The 20809-nt window shown below is 36.7% G+C and overlaps 1 protein-coding gene across 5 annotated transcripts in view; it reads right to left on the reverse strand.

Moving 5' to 3' along the window:
* LOC127415638 (ATPase family AAA domain-containing protein 2B-like) overlaps nt 1–20809 on the reverse strand; it is a 142830-nt gene that overhangs the window by 82790 nt on the left and 39231 nt on the right. For all 5 annotated transcript variants that reach the window (XM_051654408.1, XM_051654407.1, XM_051654406.1 and 2 more), the window contains 2 exons: nt 20013–20198; nt 7592–7727 (listed from right to left, as the gene is read on the reverse strand). In XM_051654408.1, coding sequence (XP_051510368.1) covers nt 7592–7727; nt 20013–20198 — 322 coding nt within the window. The remainder of the gene's footprint in view (nt 1–7591; nt 7728–20012; nt 20199–20809) is intronic.

The raw sequence follows: 20809 nt of genomic DNA on the forward strand, positions 1-20809 counted from the left end.
TTGGGGTGGTAGTCAGTGTCTTTACTTGCTGAGCTACCCAGGCCCCCTGCTTTTGTGTTCTTAATAAAAATGTAAAAAAAATACAGGTTTGGAACATGAGGGTTAGAGTAAATCATGACAGAGACTTCATTTTGGTGTGAACTATTCCTTTAACTAGGGGTGGCAATCATAAGGAATTTAATGATTCTTGTTTTTAATTCCACTTAAAGGAACAGTTCAGCCCAAAAACTATATTTTTAAAAAATTGCAATAATTTACTTACCCCTATGTCATTTCAAACCTGGTTTGAATTACTTTGGTCAATGGAACACAAACGATGAAAATCAGTAGAATGTTCATGTTGCTCTTATCCGTACAATGAAAGCATATAGTGACCAGGGGCTGTCAAGCACGATAACTGACCAAAGGTTTTGTGTTCAGTGAAGCAAAGAAAGCCATATGGGTTTGAAATGAAATGAGGATGAGTAAAGGATAACAATATTTATTTTTTTGGGTGAACCATTCCCTAAATGACTCCAGTTCCTAAAGGAATTTATTTTATTTTTTTTTACTTTTAAGAAGTTAGTCAAGAACCACTCTGACCGATTCAATGAGCGAGTCATTTAAAGGATTCAAACTGATTAGGACTCCTGTTGAACAATTCATTACAAGAACAAGCAACCAGCAGCAGAGCAGTGCAGGAAACTCTGTCAGAGAATTTTAGTATGATGTTCCATCCATGTTGGCTGATTTGTCAGCAATTTAAAAAGCAGTTAAATATCAGTGTTTCCTAAAAAAAATGTTTTGGCCACAAATACCACCCAGCACCATTAATAAGGCTCCCCTTCATCGACACAAAACCAAAGATGTGTCCCAAACGCTAAAAAGCATTTAATGCTTTCATTAATATTATAATGTCTCTAATGTACAAAATAAAAAAAAAAATAAATAAATAAATAAATAGATTTGTCGGTTATGATATTTATTCATCAACAACAAATTCAAAACCAGGCAATATAAGCTGAGAAACTCTCAATTAGAACAGACTAATGCTGTTAATTATACAGGGAACCTTTTAAATTGGTACAAACTATTTTATTTTCCATTGGCAACATGTTTATTGTTTACATGCATAATTTGTACAATTAAAAACAATTTGCATTGATAAGTTCTAAAACTGTACAGTCTCTTTAAGACTGCCGGCTCTTCAGCGTTTTGTTTTGAGAGTGCACGCACTTTAAAGAAGGTGAAGTCGCACGGCTTCTTTTATTATAATTAACTGTTTCTTTTTTTGTTGTTTTGATCAACATCTGACTGTAAAAAACCAGAAGGATTTTAAAAGAGAGATAATGAAATGACAATTGGATTGCAATGATCTTTAAACACACATTAGACAGAACGAGTCAAATCTAACTATCACTCTCAAAACGCAGTGAAATGATCTTGGTGCTGAACTTCACATATTCACAGATCGATCTTGGGATTTTAAGAATAGTTACTGTATAATGAGATCGTTTAAATGAATATTGCAATTAATCGGGAAATACTGTATATCTTTTTTCCCAGCCCTAATCCCTATTATTATTATATAAGTCATTGTAGGTCAGATTTTGTTTTAATGCTCAATCTAATTCTTTTCGAGTACACCCCTGTATGTAAACCCTCTGGGAATCACTGGCCTATATGTATTGTAAACTCCAGTTTCTAAGCTTTTAAATGGCATAAAAAATTTTTTTATTATTATTATTATTATTATTGTTTTGTTTTTAGTGAGTTTTTGATTACTTGATACAACTCATGCACTATTCCAGGACTTTTGAAGCCGTACGATTACTTTGTGCGATGAATAAAGAACAAAACTGAAGTCGTTTTTCACTCTCAAATCATTAATAATAAAAATGCATAAATGTTCTTGTGTCATGACATCATAATGTTTCAGAGAAACCAATAATGTTGGATGTTATCAATGGTCAATTCGCCAATGTGTACATAATGAGGCTTTTAGATGACACCTATTTTGTTAAGTGAGCGTTAGTTTTTGTAGCTAATTAGGTAGCTGCTAGAGCTGAATGAGTTAAAAAAACAACAAGTAAAATTATCAATCATCTGTTTCAGTATTGGCCACAACAAGCTGGTGATTACAGGTTGATGCTATCTGAAAATAAATTCCATATTAGCACTTCCATGGTTTCTGCATTTTGTTTAAAAACATATGGAATTTATAACCCTTAACGCCAAGCGAACAAGTCTAAAACAACACAGAGTGAGATAATACCAAAACAGTGCCAGAGCAACTTGAGGAATTACAAACGCTCTACATTATACGATTGCAGTCAAGAAGCGCTTCCCAACACAGCATGGCCCGTAAAGTGTATTATTGATTTTTGAAGAGCTCAAACAACAACCAGTCACCTAAGTAATTCAAACAATTCAAAAACAGACTGGAAGAAATGAACAAATACAGCAAGCGAGGAGTGCTAATGTGCAATTGCCTCGTAAGAAAATACTGCTGACAGGACTGCCAAGCACCTTGCGTTAGCCCAAAGATCCGGGCAGACGGCAGAGTGCCTGGCACTTGCAGGCCTCAGAAATTTGCTTTGTGGCTGCAACTCGCGAACAGTCATGCTAACTGTATGCATAATTATAGCTAATGGCTACGGCCCAGCGTTTGATAGAGCCCGTTTTTCCCCACCACAGAGGCTGTGCTTCCGACAAAGTGGGGCTTGTGTTTTATTCAGTGACACCCGCGGCCGACCCCCGCGAGGACCTCTGCTCTGCATCAATGGGCTATGATGCTTGCATTTGCACTTGAAAGCCATTCTATGCTATAATGGCTCCAGCTGTGAGGGAATGGATGAGCATGGCAATCGACCACAAGGAGAAGATATTCAGAGGAGAAACATCAGGGACACCCAGGATGCCCAATTTATGCAGTCGCAGGGGTAATTCTAATAACAGCAGTAGCTAATAATAGGTGGTTGTAATTGCAATAATTCAATGTTTAAAAAATTTAAATGATGGCAGTAGCAGTTATTGTAGTAGACATTTTTTTAAGTTACTTAAAGAAAAGTTCCAGGTTCATTGCAAATTAATATAAGCTCAATCGTCAGCTTTTGTAGCATAATGTTGATTACCATAGAAAATAATTGTGATTCGTGCCTCCTATATTAAAGAAAAACAAAAAATCATGGTTACTGTAAGTTTCTTTAAATGGAAGAGGGTCAGCCCATAAATGTTAAAAAATTGATAAAAATTGCTTCCAGGGTTTGCCAGCATTACTTGTTCATTGAAATAATGTAACATTGGATATAACTTTACACAGGTATGGTTAGTAAGCGATTTTATCACACTAAAATCATGTTAACACTTTTTTAATTTTTACGTCTTTTTAATGTTTGTTCATTTTAAAACCATGTGTTTTTCAATGTTTATGGATCGGCCCCATTCACATCCATTTTAAGTGCTTACTGTGACAGCTATTTGTTTTTTAATAAACCAGGGAGCTGAAATGAATTTTTGAGATAAATAAACATTATCCCTACCACCCCTGGAGTTCGCTAGTTCGAATCCCAGGGCGTGCTGAGTGACTCCAGCCAGGTCTCCTAAGCAACCAAATTGGCCCGGTTGCTAGGGAGGGTAGAGTCACATGGGGTAATCTCCTCGTGATTGCTATAATGTGGTTTGTTCTCGGTGGGGCGCATGGTGAATTGAGCGTGGTTGCCGTGGTGGATGGCGTGAAGCCTCCACACGCGCTATGTCTCCGTGGCAACGTGCTCAATAAGCCACGTGATAAGATGCGCGGGGTGACTGTCTCAGACACGGAGGCAACTGGGATTCGTCCTCCACCACCGGACTGAGGCGAATCACTATGCGACCACGAGGATTTAAAGTGCATTGGGAATTGGGCATTCCAAATTGGGAGAAAAATAAATAAATAAATAAATAAACATTATCCCACAAATGCTGTCAATTGAGCTAAACTTGTATTGAACCCAGAACATTCCTTTAAAGTTGCTTTAAAGGAATAGTTCACCCTAAAATGAAAATTTACTTACCCTAATGTTGTTCAAAACTCATATGATTTTTTTTTTCATTAATGGAATAAATAGGAAAAACAGTCCAAAATCTTCACAAGACTTTTTGGCATATAATAAAAGTAAATAGTGACTCCAGGCTGTCAAGCTCCAAAAAGAATCAATAAACACCATAAAAACTACAGTAAAAGTTGACTTGCCACAATATCATAATTTTTCACACCGGTGCGGTGTTCCCGTTCAAACCGACTAACACCAGTATTACCACCGGTTGGACGCTAAGCGGAACTAGTATGGGATAATTTTCGTTAAACAATAGCCTACACAATAATGCAAGGCAGCTTAATTTCAAACTTTGAACTTAATTTTTTATTTATTTTCACAAAAATTCAAGTGCAATTAAAATGTGTGTTGTTCAACTTTTTGAAAGATGACTTTTCAACAGCTGTGAAGGGCAACATCTCTTTGGCAACGAACCTACTTCATCCGTGCATTCTCTCCATCATGGGCTACCGGTCGGGTATTTTATTGTCCGGACAAACACATCACTTATTGTGGGTTGTTGCAGGTTTAACATTGGTGTTTTATTACCTTTCATCCTAGGACTTAGTTTAGCTGCTTTGCAAGAGTAATGACTTTGAATGAGTGGGCTGGGTGATGTGCAAGAAATGTGTTCATGATATATTTACTAAAAAAAAATATCATAAATATCCAGTTACATCGGTATCGGTGAATACACTTGCTTTAGTGATTTTGCATTGAAAATTATATTAATTTATTTTAAAAATGAAAAACTTAAACCAAAGACATTTCTAAACAAAAAAGCAATAAAAATATCAAAGTGGCAAAAAAAAAAAAAAAAAACATAACCACCATTCCATTTATTGTCACACAAATAAAAATTAAGATCTAAAAACAATTATAAATGTAAACATAACAATTATAATGATGATAATAATCACTGAAATATAAATCATGGTTCGTATTTTATGATTTATTCACAGATCTCACTGTGATTCACATCACTGTACTACAAGCATTGTGAGAAGTTGAAAACGAAACGCTGATAGAGAAGCCCCATGCTTTTCTCCTTTCTGGGAACATTTTCTTTTTGCAGTCAATTACAACAGCGATGGTCAAAAGATGTTTACAAAACAGGCACTGATTGCAGACATCGCTCGACACGAGTGCTGTATACTGGTAATATATGTCAATAATGCGCGTGAGGGTTTATTTCAAATGCGCACGCAAGTTCTTCCTGTTTCCTTGCACGGCTGTAATCTATCACAAGCGTCAATAATACACTTTGATTAATGGCATTAAGATGCTATTATAGTAATACATTGATACATGATTAATAATTTATGCCGACATCACCCAGGGAAAGAGCCGCAGGTGAGCCGAAACTGCACACAATCCCTTCCATTTTTAAGCAGTCACTCAGTGCTAATTCGTACAGACATGAAACAATAACTAAAGCGCTTCAGGTGTTCATGTGGGATTTCCATGTATGATTAAAATACTCAAGCAGCATTATCACAACATCCCTTCTCATGTGCATTCTAATAGCAAGGTTATTCCTTTTATAGTGAAGTACAGCTTCCGAATATTGAATATATTGAGATGAGTCTGAAGTGCACTTTATGTTGATGAATGTAGCGTATTAATGCAGCTATTAAGTTAAAATGTTGATTTAGTAATTAGAGAAAATGTTTTGTTTTTTAGTTAAGGACCCTGACAAAAATTAAACATGGTTTTACTATAGTAATATTGTAGTAACCAAGACTGCTGTCACCATGGTTTTCGGAGCAGAAATTTTTTGGTTTTGATACAATTAATCATGGTTTTATAACACTAATACTGTTGTGTCTATACAGTAACCATGATTTTACTATATATTGTAACCATGACAGTAACCATGTTTATATTGTGGTTACTATGATTTTACTACAAATGCCATGGTTAAACTATGGTTACTGTTGCAAAACAATGACTGTTATTTAAGGGTAAACCTGTTGAATAGATTATTCTTTGGATAAGGCAGTAATATTATTATTATTTTTTTTTAACAAAGCAAATACTGAACCGTACCGAAACCGTAACCCTTAAACCATTATACAAACTGAATCATGAGAAATTCAAACCGTTACACCCCTAGTGTCTAACAGCATTTCTTGTGTCATTCCGAATCCAAGACGTCTTACAGTTACCCACCATGCACATTATATTCGCTACCTGCAGTTAAAGGTCTTCTGTCAGTGTGCGTACTTTGCTGACTGTGTAATTTGATACGCTGGTAAAGAACATCTGGCTTTCAATGAGTTATTTAGGTTCATTTATCAGGGGTCGCAAACTCTTCATTAGGCAACTATTCTTAATTTAAGGTTGTTCTATTGTATTGATATTGGAAGTTCCATTCATAATGTTTCTCCCTTTTACCCGGTATAAAATTTCACACCTGTGTTGTCCCTTGTACCGAGTAAAGCCGGGAACACCAACCCTAAAAAAGGAAGTCCAAGTCATCTGTAACAATACAAGCAACTTTGTTCAATATTGATCAACTCCTATGTACAGCATTTCACATCAAATATTGTGATCACTTCAAACCTGATTGGTTCTCGTGTCATGACATCATGAGGTTTGGTAACGCAACGCAAAAGAACCAATGAGGTTTGGTGCAATTGATGTAATCGCCATCTTTGATTTGTGGGCTGTATACTGGAGTTGATCAAATATTGCGTGAAAATCCCAGGAGATCAGCAGTTACAGACATACTCAAACCAGCCCATCTGGCACCAACAATCATGCCACTGTCCAAATCACGGAGATCACATAATGTTGATGTGAACATTAACTGAAGCCCCTGATCAGTATCTGCATGATTTTATGCACTGCACTGTTGCCACACGATTGGTTGATTAGATAATCTCATGGATGATTGTTGGTGCCAGGTGGGCTGGTTTGAGTATTTCTGTAACTGCTGATCTTCTGGGATTTTCACTCACAACAGTCTCTAGAATTTACTCAGAATGGTGCCAAAAACAAAAAACATCCAGTGAGCGGCAGTTTTGTGGATGGAAATGCCTTGTTGATGAGAGAGGTCAACAGAGAATGGCCAGACTGGTTCGAACTTACAATGTCTACGGTAACTCGAATAACTGCTCTGAACAATTGTGGTGAGAAAAATATCATCTCAGAATGCTATTCTAAGATGCGGGTTGGCGCTGTTTTGGCGGCACGAGGGGGACTTACATAATATTAGGCAGGTGGCTTTAATGTTGTGGCTGATCGGTGTATATCAACTGCTTTTACTGTGGCTTCATGATGGGCTTTTTGTCCTTTATGTATCTTGACAGCCCTGAGTCAGAATTCACTTTTATTATATGGCAAAAGACATTCTTTTCAAGATGTTTTAAAATCTTTGTATTCCACATAAGAAAAAAAGCCGTAAGAAATGCTGGGAAGTCGTAAGACTTTCTATGAAAAGTGCACTTAAAACACTTAAAAACAAACAGATATTCTACAAACTCTCATGAAAAATCTCTACTTCTACGTGCATAAACGTGGCAAACACTCACCTGTTTTTCTCCTGCGGGGTGGCGCCTTTGCTGCCTGCACCAGAATGAGGTCAGAAAAGAATCTCCTGCGAGCTTCCTCCCCCGGTGTGGTTAAACAAACCACCTCCCCGTATGAATGACTGAAGATGCACTTGAGCTGTAAAAATAAGATACAAAAAAAATAAGAGCTATTAAAAAAAAAAATAAATAAATAAAATAAAATAAAAAAAAAAAACTATATGCAGAAAAAAAAATTCTGAATAAACTGAGCAATGTCACTTAGAAGGAATAGTTTAACCAAAAATGAAAATTCTGAAAATTATTTTTTCACTGTCATGACATTACAACTCATATGCTTTTATTTGTTTCTGTGGAACAGAGAAGATGATTTTAAAGAATTGTTATGCAGCTTTTTTCAATGCATCATAGTGACCACATCTTGCTTGAAAAGACAAAAAACACCACAAAGGTAGTTAATACAATTCATTCTTTATGTTACCAATCTTCCAAAGCCATATAAAATCCATGCCAGAAATGTAAGTCTTTATTCACTGAAAAACGTAGCTTCTGCTAAAGTTCGAGTCTAACCCAAGTTCACATCCACAATAAAAAAAAAGAAAAAAAAAAAGGCACAACTCGCTCGGTTTCTACACAAGAGAAAACAAATCCCTTTTTTGCTTTCTTGAATTTGGACATAAAACAATGGGCCAGAGGTGAGCTTCAGCGGAGTAGATTATAGGAGTGCACCGATCTAAATCGGCTGATCTTTGTCTTAAGTCTGTGATCGGCGATTAGCCAATCGTGCCTAGAATCAGGGCCAATTGTTTCTGCAACATTCATGTCACACATACACTGCTACTCTAATGAATGAGCAATTTCTCATCACTTAATGCATGATAGTGTAGCCTCTGGAGGGTGAATTGTTGGGATTTCTAAGTATTTACAAATTTAAACTTTTAGACATGCTGTTATTCAGATGAATATGCAGGTTTGTTTTTACAAATGTGTAAGAATTACACGTGTGTGAATATTAAGTTGCCCATTTTCTTGAATGATTCGCTGCACTGTGAGCACAAAGAGGATAAAGAGACTGCAAACGGGTATAAAAACGAAACAAATAAACATGTGTATACAAATCCGAGTATACGAGATGTAACGTGAGTCGTGACAATCAGACGTTGTGTTGAGCAATAGAGACTGTTGGAGCGATCATGAGCACTTTCAGCTTCACTCCCTTCAATATGCTCACTCGCAGTGTCAATCAAACATGCGCGCTCTCCAGGTAATCTCAATATCTCATTAGTCACTCATCTCAGCGCTATTCTGTGAGGATCCCAATTTAAATCAGATTAATGTTGGTCACATTACCACTAATCACAGCAATTACATTTTAACCATAACGGCACCGCTTCTTCACACATTTGCTTAATAATTAGTGGTGTTACAGCAAAATGCCAAATACAGTAAACAGATCATAGATATTAATGATTTCTCACTGGAGCAGTTTTAGAGCTTGGATATATTTTTCTTATTTTGAACATATCTCTTCTGTGTGTGGTCTCACGGTTTTTACTGCCATATAACATATAACTGCACAATATAACTTGCAAAAGTGTGGCAAAGGGCACTTAAAAAAAAAAAAAAAAAAACGGTATCGGTCGATCTTAGTTAAAAAAAACAATTATAAATAAATAAATAAATAAATTGGAGATCGGTATCGGCCTCAAATTTCCTGATCGGTGCACCACTAGTAGATTAACAGTGAATAATGACTTCAATTTAAGTCCGTCCTCACACAAAACTATTATATAGCTTCATAAGACTTGGAATATAGCGCACAACTTTTTTTTTTGGTACAGAGACATGGTCACTATGAACTGTCTTTGCATAGAAAAGAGCTATCCTCAAATGTCTACTTTTGTGTTCCATGGAAAAAAAATAACAGCAATACAGGTTTGGAACAAAATGAGGATGAGTAAATAATGGCAGAATTTTCATTCTTGGATGAACCATTCTTTTAATGCAGTCTGAGTACTGCATAAAACTACATAACACAAATTACCCAATACCTCTTATATATTCCACATAAACATTACACATTATAAAAGCCATTCGCTTTCACATCAAAGCCTTGAGTTGAGTTGAGCATCGAACCACTGGCTCATAAATTCAACATACTGTATATACAAATTGTGAAAGCATCTGCAAAGAAGATTCACACATAATCATGGAAAACATCACACCCTTACTGCACTTCAAAAGCAGCCTAATAGCAGGGATCACAGCTCAGAGACTCCACAAAAAAACAAAGCTTCCCAAAAAGTGAGTCAGACTACAGACAAACTCATTTAAAACTTCTGTTGAACCCTGTTAGTTTGGTTTTCCCACAGCACTCTTTTTCTTTAAGTATTGTTTTTTTCGTTTAGTTTTTCCCCAAAAAGCACAGCGCATGAAAGGACCAGACTCTCGAAACTCTATTTCTCCTAGCATGAAGCATTGTTCTGCTCAGCATGAACTTCAAAAACAAAGTCTGTTTGTAAGTATACAGTATTTACAGGGTGAAATCCGAAGCAGGAAGACAATTTAAAGCAGTGTAAGTGCGTGACATGTGAAGACATGTCCGTGAAGAGAGGGCTGATACCCTGGCGACCGTTGTCAAGTGTTTAAGACAAGTGAGAAACAACATGTTCGAAACACTTAACGTGATGTCCAAAAAAAGGGACATCCTCCTCGAACAACATCCTTGATGGTTATGGAACAACATTCATGACAACCAATCAGCTTTTAGCATTTAGATTTAGGGTTATGCATAGGGCTGGGGTTGTAGCTTGAACTACACTTTTATAAGCCAATCATTTGCCTCTAATTTAAGGGGTAGTTAGTGATTAGGGTTAAGTTTAGGTATGAGATGTTGAAATAGGAACACCACCATTAGAAACAGTGAGCCAATTTGAAGGCCAGTATAACAAAGGGTTTAATGACAGAAGTGTGATTTGTTGACAGAACTGAATGAAAGTATGAAGAGGAAATGTGATGATCCAAGCATCTTTCATGGCAGCCAAGGACTGCATATAGAAACCTAAAGATAATGACCTGTGTCTGGTTTGCATGCTCATAGGTGTCATTTTAATGAGCAGCTTCATATTTCTAGATTTAACTCTAATTTTGCATGGTAAAGTATGCTGTGCCAGACAAATTACTGTAGTCTGGGACTCCAAAAGTCTTTGTACTGGATCAGCAGTTAAACCTTCACCAAAAGTTTCTCCAAAGGCCGCAGCAAACAGGCCAAATTAATTCAGGTAATGCATAATAACTCTTAAATATCAGCAGGTTCTCATATCCTGCAGGAAACTGAATCATCTTAAAAAAAATCCCCTGGGCTATATGCTCGAGGAAATACTCCCCAATTATAATAACAAAAACTGCAATAAGGCTCTGGTAGAGCAATTCTCCATAATGAGAGTTAAAGAAACTCATCCACAGAATAACAGACCAAAACGAGAATGTCCCTCCCCCTAACACTACCTACATTCTGACTAGCAATAGCAAGTCATGCTTATGACTGTGACAAACTAAACTTGTTATAATAAATTTATGAACAAGACATGAATGGTTTTCACTAAGGCTGTCATTTTAACATGTTAATTCAGTGTGATTAAATGTGTAATAATAAAAAAAAATGTTAAAAAGTGTATGCAATTAATTACACCCCCTAACAGTATGGACATTCCATAATAAGGAATCTTCCTACAAACTGAGCAATCTGTGCCTGATGAACCACAAGAAAAACAAAATATTGACTTCAAGAGTGATTTTTGTATCATCTAATCAATGCTTTACTCATCTGCTACAGTAATGTCTTTGAATACTCTGAATCATTATATTTATTAAATATTAGATTTACAATAATTTGGCTTTTGAATTATTTTTATCTGGGAGAGTTTTTTAGCAAATATTGATATATGTGATTCATAATAATTTGATTAATTACTCTGCATATTATGTAATTAACTAGATTAAAATTTTTAATAGATTGACAGCCCTAGTTTTCACTAGTCGGAAACTCGTAATTACGACACCACGTGAACGCGCTATAAGATCTAACAATCCCTATTTCGTATATCAAAACACAATATTTTATTCCTTTGTGTCTCTTCTAGGTGGATTTTCTTTCTACTCAAGTTGTTTTCAGGCTTCTTCAGTCCAAACTCTTGAGGCAAGATGAAGGGAAGGAAAACATATAACCATCAAAACAAAGCCAGGTGATTTTACCATCTCTCTGAGACCTTATAGAAGCCTTGGAGATGGACAAATGCAGATTCTGAGACAGAGTACAGAGAGACTAAATAAGCCTTTCAACTTGCCAGAGAACAAGATGTCCTCCAAATGGGGAAATAAAAAAAATAAAAATAAAAAAAACACACATTTCTTGTCTTTCTTCTATTGATGAATAATTCAAATCTAAATGAAAAACTAGCAGACAAGAACTTTAAAGGCCTCAATATACTTCCTACGAATTCGAAGAACGAACGTGTGTGACGACATTTGAACAAAATCTGGCCAAAAAGGTGTTTTTGCGTTAGTTTCGGTGGTTCATAACAGCTCGCTGGGGCGAACTTTTAGGAAAAATTATTATCATGTGCTAAACACCTTACATTGGTCAACATCATCGGTAGGTGTGACCTTGAGCTCCGCCTATCTTGAGGCCAATGGCTAATTTTGTTTACGTTGTTTAGGGAGTCAAAATCAGTCAACATGAACACATTGATGTGCAGAGTTATTAGTGAGTTGGTGCAAATGAATCTGTACGATCGTTTGCTTAGAGACATTTTCCAAGACCAAGTCGTGATTTTTTCTTCTTCTTTTTTTTTTTTTTTTCTCTACTAAAGGAATCAAATCTTCTCCAATACTCTCAAGTGTCCATTCACTCATGTGCCATCCGCAGCAAAAGCCATTCACAAATCTGTCTAAAGTAAGATATGCCTCTATCATCATTGTTTTATCTTTATACACTCATCTTTGCAGTAGTATCAGTGTCACAATATATTACAATAACAGAATGTAACCGGCACATATTATGGCCACGTGTAGCATGTTAGTGCATTAGCGTCATGAATTCATAATGTAAACAAGACAAATTAAACATTTTCTTCTGCATATATATTACATTAGATCCTCATCGAGTGGTTAAAACAGCTTCTTTTACTGACCTCATGTGAATTCTACTCAGAATGAGGCATGAAGTCATTGATAACATATTTTTAAGGTCATACATGTAGCGTCCTCATATTTAAATGTACTTCTAAATGCCGCCCACAGCGGTGTGGCGGGTGTCTGAATGTTCGGAAACAGTATACAGTTGCTCGGCTGTTTAGAACTTCTTTTTACCCCTGAGCGAAGAATGAAGAACATCATCTAAGGAAGTATATCGAGGCCTTAAGTCTCACCTGTTCAAGATTACAGTTGTTCAGAATTCACACTTCCCAGAGGACTTTGCAAACATGCCTGTTTTTGGTGTAATATTCCTGTTTTTCCTAATATTTCAGATAAAAACAAAAAATCACCCACAATCAAAATAACCTTGATTTTACTATTTAGTGGCAAAACTATGTGGATTTTACTATTTAGTGTAAAATTTGAAACACAAATCTGACACAAAGATGTCAACAGGAAGAAATGCTGAAATGAAACTTAGTAAATGCCCCACTAACCCTATGTCCTGAGGGTCCCATAAGAGTTTAGTAAAGGTGTCACATACTTTAGAAAGGTTGTATTTTCAGGATAAATCTGCTTTTGAACCTTTTAAATCAGAACCTTATTATTTCTAGGAGAGTCAAAAGAACAATAAATGATCGGGAGAAGAGGGGGAAACAAAATTATAAAATGTCTCTGGTCATCTACATTAAACTGTGGTGCTCATGTATCGAGCATGTGTGCCAACCTGGGGGCAGATAACATGAGTAAAGATTTATTTTATCGAAGACTAATCAAAACAATGACAGTATTCTCTATGCAGATCCTAAAGACATTAAAGTAGCGAACTAACAAGTGTACGTTTGGCTATAACTTTTCACTGCTGGCATCTCACCTGCACATGCTGACATCCGCCAAAAATCACTCCCTTCCCCTACCTGACCTGATCACTGGGGCATCTACCTTTTTCCTCTGATCTGTGCCACCTATCCCCACTGCAGATGCTGTTTATAGAGAGGACTGTCATCTGTCTGTGCATCTCTTTTTTTTCCAGAAATAAGGCAGTGGGGCAGTTGAGCGATTTTTAGTGGTAATTTTGTTCCCGTTTCTTTTTCCTTTTCGGAGGCCTCACCCCTGATGTGCATTCCCACATAGAGGACAGCTGTCCCACTGAATGTGCCAGAAACTGATGGCCACTGCACACTGTTTGCAAGAAATCTGAAGGTGCTATATGTAATATTTTTACTGTACTAAATCATAAAATGACCATAATATGTCATTAGAGAATTAGGAAACATGCTAAGTTGAAATACCGGCTTCTCCAATAACAATGCTACATTCAGTATATTCTACTTTGAAGTTTCCATTCCGGGCCGGAATTTGTTTATGTTTTGGCCTGTGTGATCCCGCCCACTGCCCACTCACCAATAGTATTTCGACACTGCCGGGTTGCCAGATTTGAACAAGTTTGCAGGCAAACAACACTGCGTGCTGCAGCCATGGAAGCCAGCAAATGAACTGGATCAGAGATAACAGATTATACCCGACCTAAAACGCCTCGCCATCCGTCTAAAAACCACCAAGACCAGAGGCGTAGTAAAAAAAAGGATAAATATTGGAGATGCCTTTGGAAGATGGAGACAGCTTAAAGCCCAGAAATCCTTTAAAACGGATGCTTAGTTGGTTAATTTGCATGTCAACATTCTGGCAACCCGCATGAGCTTAGAGTCTGGGGCAGGGCAGACAACTCTCCAATATTTTGAATTTGGTCTGCGGTACCCATTTCAAACACTTGATGTCAATCTTACATACAGCACCTTTAAATCTACTTTGCATATTTGGGCTCTGCCTAGAGTTGATATGCTCTGGGCTTATGGACCTTTTTAATTCTTGAACCCCAAGTAGGTTAAATATCTCCTCACTCAACATCAGCCTTCAGGAGTATAGCAACAAACTTAAAGCTGAAGTGTATAGTTTCTGCGCCACCGAAAATAACTGAAAAAAAAACAACAACTGTTTTCATACAGCTGTCTGAATACACTCCCTGTCTGCTGTTGATGAAACAAAAAGTTAGTACCACCCCAACTCACACCACTGGTTGAGTCAATGATTTTGGGTCAGTATGGAGGGTTTGCTCAAAACAAACTAACAAACGGTTCGCTCCCCATTCACTAAAGGAATTGTGCCAATCAGGCAACAGCACAAACGCGCCCACAAAATCTGCGATGAACGCAATTGGCACACACAATTCCGATCTTGCAGGTCGATTCTGAGCACTATATAGTGCAGGATGCAGCAGACCGCTGTGATCTGACACACTCTGCCAGGACTGTAGAGCATCACTAACTTACTGTGAGCCAGAGACCTGAATAATCTCTTGAATATGCCGAAAGTGTGCTTGACTGCACCATGCATCTGGAGGTATGACAGGTTATAACGCTCTCCTCCATCATTTGATCATAAACTGATAAATGACTCCTGCCATGATCAATGCAAATATACACAAGCATCTCTTTTAACAAAATGTGCTTTACTGCCTGGTTTCAACAGGCTCAAAATACTCGTCCCTCCTTTAGTTCAAAAAACAAAACAAATATTGTTATTACAGTAAGTCACAATTAAAAGTGAATGGGGATGGTCCATAAACATTAAAATACATACGGTTTCAAAAAGTAGCCACAAGACGTAAACATTGTGTGTTAAAATCAGCGATTTACCGCGTTAAGTGTTTTACTAAATTACAAGGTTTACCAGAGTTGCGTCGTCATGACAACGAAGTTGTAAAACTGGATATAACACTACATAAATAATATTTGTAAACAACTTTAATCTCACTAAAATAATGTTAACATGTATAATGTTTAAATTTTGTGGTTATACTTTTAAAACAGTGAGTATATTAATGTTCATGGACTGGCCCCCTTCACTTCCAATGTAAGTGTCTCACTGTAGCTCTGATTTTTTGCTGCTTTTTTCCCCTTTATTTTATTAACGAGGGGTGAGTCTAATTTTTTTTCTTGTGGTAATCAACATTATGCCACTAATGCTGTCAATTCAGCTTAACTTGCATTGAACACGGAACAATTCATTCAATTCATTGTGATTTGCATTTGCAGCCCAGTTTGCTTCCATAATGTGACATATATCTCAATGAGAAAAACATGTAGGGCTGGACTTTATCTCACATATTAGTGAAGAGTCCAAAAACTTCCTGATGCTCCACAGCTTTCCTGCTGAATTCAGCATCCCCTCTGTTCCATCTAAACCTTTAAGGCTCCAAATCTCAAAGGCCCTTGATTCAAGTGTTCATAAATGGAAGAGGTCGGGACGGTTTATTCTACAAACAAACTAAAAATCTGACCGGAGGAGCTCTTGGTGTTATTGTAAAGCTCCAGTATTGATCGCAGCTTTAGCACAGGACCCCCTGCCCAGATGAAGACACCAAGGTAAGTGTGGTACAATTCAGAGTGAGGATGGTACAATTTCACTGAAGGGGTTGTGAGGGACGTTTCAAAGCAGGAACGATCTTTGTGGATTCCAACAGTCGATTCTCAGAATTTGCCCACTTTATAATTCAAGGCCACTTCAGATCGTATATGAAAGTGTGGTTTAAGTCAACATTAAACACCATTCACTGCCCATTTTACTTCAGTAATATAAAAGATTTCTGACTGAAACAGAATAAAGACAGAACCTGCAGAGAGGGACTTGACTTCCTCCATCTAGAATTGATTGGATCACCAAAAGTTTGTGTTCTATACACAAATGGAGTCAGACTCAGACCTAAATGCAAATTTGCAGTTGATTGTGGAGGACTAGTCTCCTCCTAACACAGCTGGCACTAGGGCTGGGAGTCAATACAGATTTCCAAATTTGGTTTGATCACTATTCACAAGCTGCATATTCGATTGCGATTCGATTTGATTGATTCATTTGAGTTTCATTTAGTTATAATGTCCATTTTGCCTACATATGAAATACATTCTCTCTCAGTTAATGCTGCATATTATACAGGGATCTGTCTAACTTGGTACATTGCGAAAATATTAATTTTAAATATTAACAACAGTGTCCAAAGTACTGTGCAGTTCTATTGCAATTTATTTAACAGATATAACAATCAACACAACCAAAACTGAGGTAAAGATTAAAGTAAAAGTTCTTGGGATTAATGAATATTAATTGCCATAAATTGGAAAGTGTTATCATGCTCTCTCTGGCACCCATTTTTAAGGAGGAATTCTGCCTGGGATGTGGAGGCTCCTTATTGTTCCAAACCAATATGACATTCTTTTTTCCATCAAACACAAATGGAGATGTTAAGCAGTATGTAAGCCTCAGTCACCATTCGCATTTATTGAATGAATAAAAGGATGTATAAAAATGAATGTTGACTGAGACTAACATACTTGCGTTACATCTCCTTTTGTGTTCCATGGAAGAAAGAAAAGCAAAACAGTTTTGGAACAACATGAGGATGAGTAAATTTTTGGGTGAAAGTTCCCTTTATTTTTTTTTTTTTTTTTTTTTTTTACACTTAACCTTTAAGAAAGTAAAAGGATCAATTTTGGTTTAATGCTGACTATTTCAAGACACTATATATAAAAAAAAAATAGGTCAGGTAACTCAAAGAGAATCTAGTCAAAGAAAACCGCTGACTGAAGATTCAGAATCCAAACAATTGAATTTCAAAACCAAGACACCAGGGACTTCAAAGGGTCATTCATCATCGAAAGACGAGTCAAATTTTCAAAGCAAATGAGTAAGCAAAATAATAGTGACAGAATTTGGTACCACGGAGAGTGTGAAATAACCAACGTATACTCTTCTGCCATCAATTAACATGCCTCTATCCTCGGTGGAGTGAACCAGGCTTTAATGAACACACCTTGCAGGGAGAGAGTGTGAGAGACACTTGGGTCAATAACAAATGCTTTCATTCTAAACATTATAGTGCCCTCCTGGTGGGCACCAGTCTCTTCAGCAGGGCTATGATCAAGGGCTTTGCCATCGGCCAATCACAAGTTTCCCAGCAATGTACCCTGGGAAGCATGGGGCACACAGCGTGAGCTGCTGGAAGCGTTTGATGCTGGATTGTGAGGTGAAACCGCAGCCCTGCCAGAGTGACTCCCCTTCAGCATAATTAAGGAAGACCTTGTTTGTGTTGTGTCTTCAGACTGTATTAGTTCTCTCTCTCTCTCTTTTATTTTCAAGACTTCTCTCACATGCTCTTCCTGCCATTTCTTTAAAAATTAATTTAGTCCCTGGTGCACTTAAAAAAGGAAGAGAAAAGGAATGATGGGTACAGATTGGGCCTTAAAGAAAAAAAAGGGGGCAAAGGAAAAGTGGAAAAGGAAATGAGGGATGGAAACAGGGAGAAGGTGTCGAGTTTGAGCCGTGGCATGGTGGTAGTTACCGTATGTGCTTCAGACACATTGAGCTGTGGCACTCATGCTGGTGACACAGGTTTGAATCTAACCTCTGACGTTTCCTTTATCTTTATAATTTCCTGGCACTCTTTGCTGTAAAACATAGCCGTGGCCAAGCAGTTGGCACATGTGCACCAAAATATTGAACTGTGGTGCTTATCTAGGACACACAAGTCCAAATCTGACTCAAATTATTTCGCAATACCACCCCTTCCACCACCATCTGTCTTCTATCAATTAATCTATAAATAAATGTATTTATTTAATTAATACATTTAATTATTTAAAAATATATAATGTAAATAATTACATTAATGTTAAATTTATTAAATTCAAATAAATCATATAATAACAAATAATTTTACTGTCAACATCAGGCCATGTCTGGTAAATTTAATTATTAATAAATTATAAAATTATTGTGTTTAATTAATTAGTCAAATTTATTTTAAATTTAATAAATTTAAATAAATCATTTAAATAAACTGTTAAAGACTTTTAAATTATACAAACTATCCCTTAAAAAAAAAAAAAAAAAAAAAAAAAAAGTGTCAACATTAGGCTTTGTCTGGTTAATTAAATAATAACAATTATTTGAATTGATTAAATAAATCCTATAAACATATAAATATTTTTTAACTACAGTTGAAGTCTTAAGTTTACATACACCTTAGCCAAATACATTGCCGTTCAAAAGTTTGGGTCTGGCTTTTTTATGGCGGTTTTGGAGCAGTGGCTTCTTCCTTGCTGAGCAGCATTTCAGGTTATGTCGATTTAGGTCTCGTTTTACTGTGGATATAGATACTTGTCTACCTGTTTCCTCCAGCATCTTCACAATGTCCTTTGATTTGCACTTTTTGCACCAAACTACGTTCATCTCTAGGAGACAGAATGCGTCTCCTTCCTGAGCGGTATGATGGCTGCGTGGTCCCATGGTGTTTATACTTGCGTACTATTGTTTGTACAAATGAATGTGGTACCTTCAGGCATTTGGAAATTGCTCCCAAGGATGAACCAGACTTGTGGAGGTCCACATTTTTTTTCTGAGGTCTTGGCTAATTTCTTTTGATTTTCCCATGACGTCAAGCAAAGAGGCACTGAGTTTGAAGGTAGGCCTTAAAATACATCCACAGACACACATCCAATTCAGTAAACCTCCTATCAGAAGCCAATTGCCTAATTTTCTAAAGGCTTCACATCATTTCCTGGAATTTTCCAAGCTGCTTAAAGGCACAGTTATCTTAGTGTATGTAAACTTCTGACCCACTGGAATTGTGATATAGTCAATTAAAAGTGAAACAATCTGTCTGTAAACAATTATTGGAAAAATTACTTGTGTCATGCACAAAGTAGATGTCCTAAACGACTTGCCAAAACTATAGTTTATAAATATTAAATCTGTGGAGTGGTTAAAAAATTTGTTTTAATGACTTCAGCCTAAGTGTATGTAAACTTCTGACTTCAACTGTATATATACTATCTTATAAATATATATATTTTTAAAAAGGATAATAATTACAAAAAAAAAAATACAAATTTGAATGTCAACATTACACTGTGTTCTAACCAGACATGGTCGAATTTTGTGGGTCACTTGGTTTGTATTTCTTCCATGTCCTTCTGGGTAGCTCCACCCACAGCGAAATCATATTGATCCACAAATCTGGTCAACATAACTGTATATTAAACAGCAAATATGTTCTCATTGTCTGAAAAAGACCAGGAACAGGTAAATATACAGAAGAGAGAAGATTCCTCATGGTTAGGTGCTGGAGAAAATGAAAAAGCCATTTAGGAGAGACAGAGGAGATGTTCCTCACCTCGTCTGGGAGCTGCTGGTAGACAGTCTCTGCTGTGGATAGGATGAGGAGCGGGGTGAATGAGGGCACATCCTGCAGCAGTGTGAGGAAGGTGCTCTTCACAGTCTCACTGATGGCTTCCCACCAGTCACTGATGTGAGGCATGTAGATCACGCTGGGGACACACCGCCGAGCCTCACGAAACACCTACACAAAAACACACATTTAACCCATAATTTAAATAAAACTATTAGTAACACTTTATAATAAGTTTCATTATAAACATTTGCCTTTATGCCATTATATAATGCCTTACAGTTTATTAACGTACCTACAAAGAGTTGCCTACATTACCCTAACAAGGCATGACACAATAAAGCAACATCTCTTCTGTCATCCTGACCAGCCGCGGCAACGACACACCATTTTAACAGTCGCTAGGTTTTTATTTCTCACATTGTGCTGGGTTTGCTCCACCCACAGTGAAATTTAGCTGTGTTGTGCAGTATTTTGCATTCAGCTAAGGACAGAACAATGACATCACACATAAACTCGTCATGTCACGAATCATTTGAACACGGTGTTATAAATGTTGTGAAACTTTGATTTGTTCTTGTGTGTGTTTATCTAGTCATACTTGAGTCAGTGATCTTTTGCAAATTTTTAAATATCTGTTAATGACAAGCATTAAATAATTTCAGTGTCCTTACTGAAAGTGAAATATTATGCACAAAAAAACAAAAACTAAAAAAAAAACCCAAAAAACTGAAAATATTTGATATTAATTGTTTGATTTCACTATGAGCTATCCAACACAG

Source organism: Myxocyprinus asiaticus, chromosome 25 (assembly GCF_019703515.2).
Source record: "Myxocyprinus asiaticus isolate MX2 ecotype Aquarium Trade chromosome 25, UBuf_Myxa_2, whole genome shotgun sequence".
NCBI classification, from domain to species: domain Eukaryota; kingdom Metazoa; phylum Chordata; class Actinopteri; order Cypriniformes; family Catostomidae; genus Myxocyprinus; species Myxocyprinus asiaticus.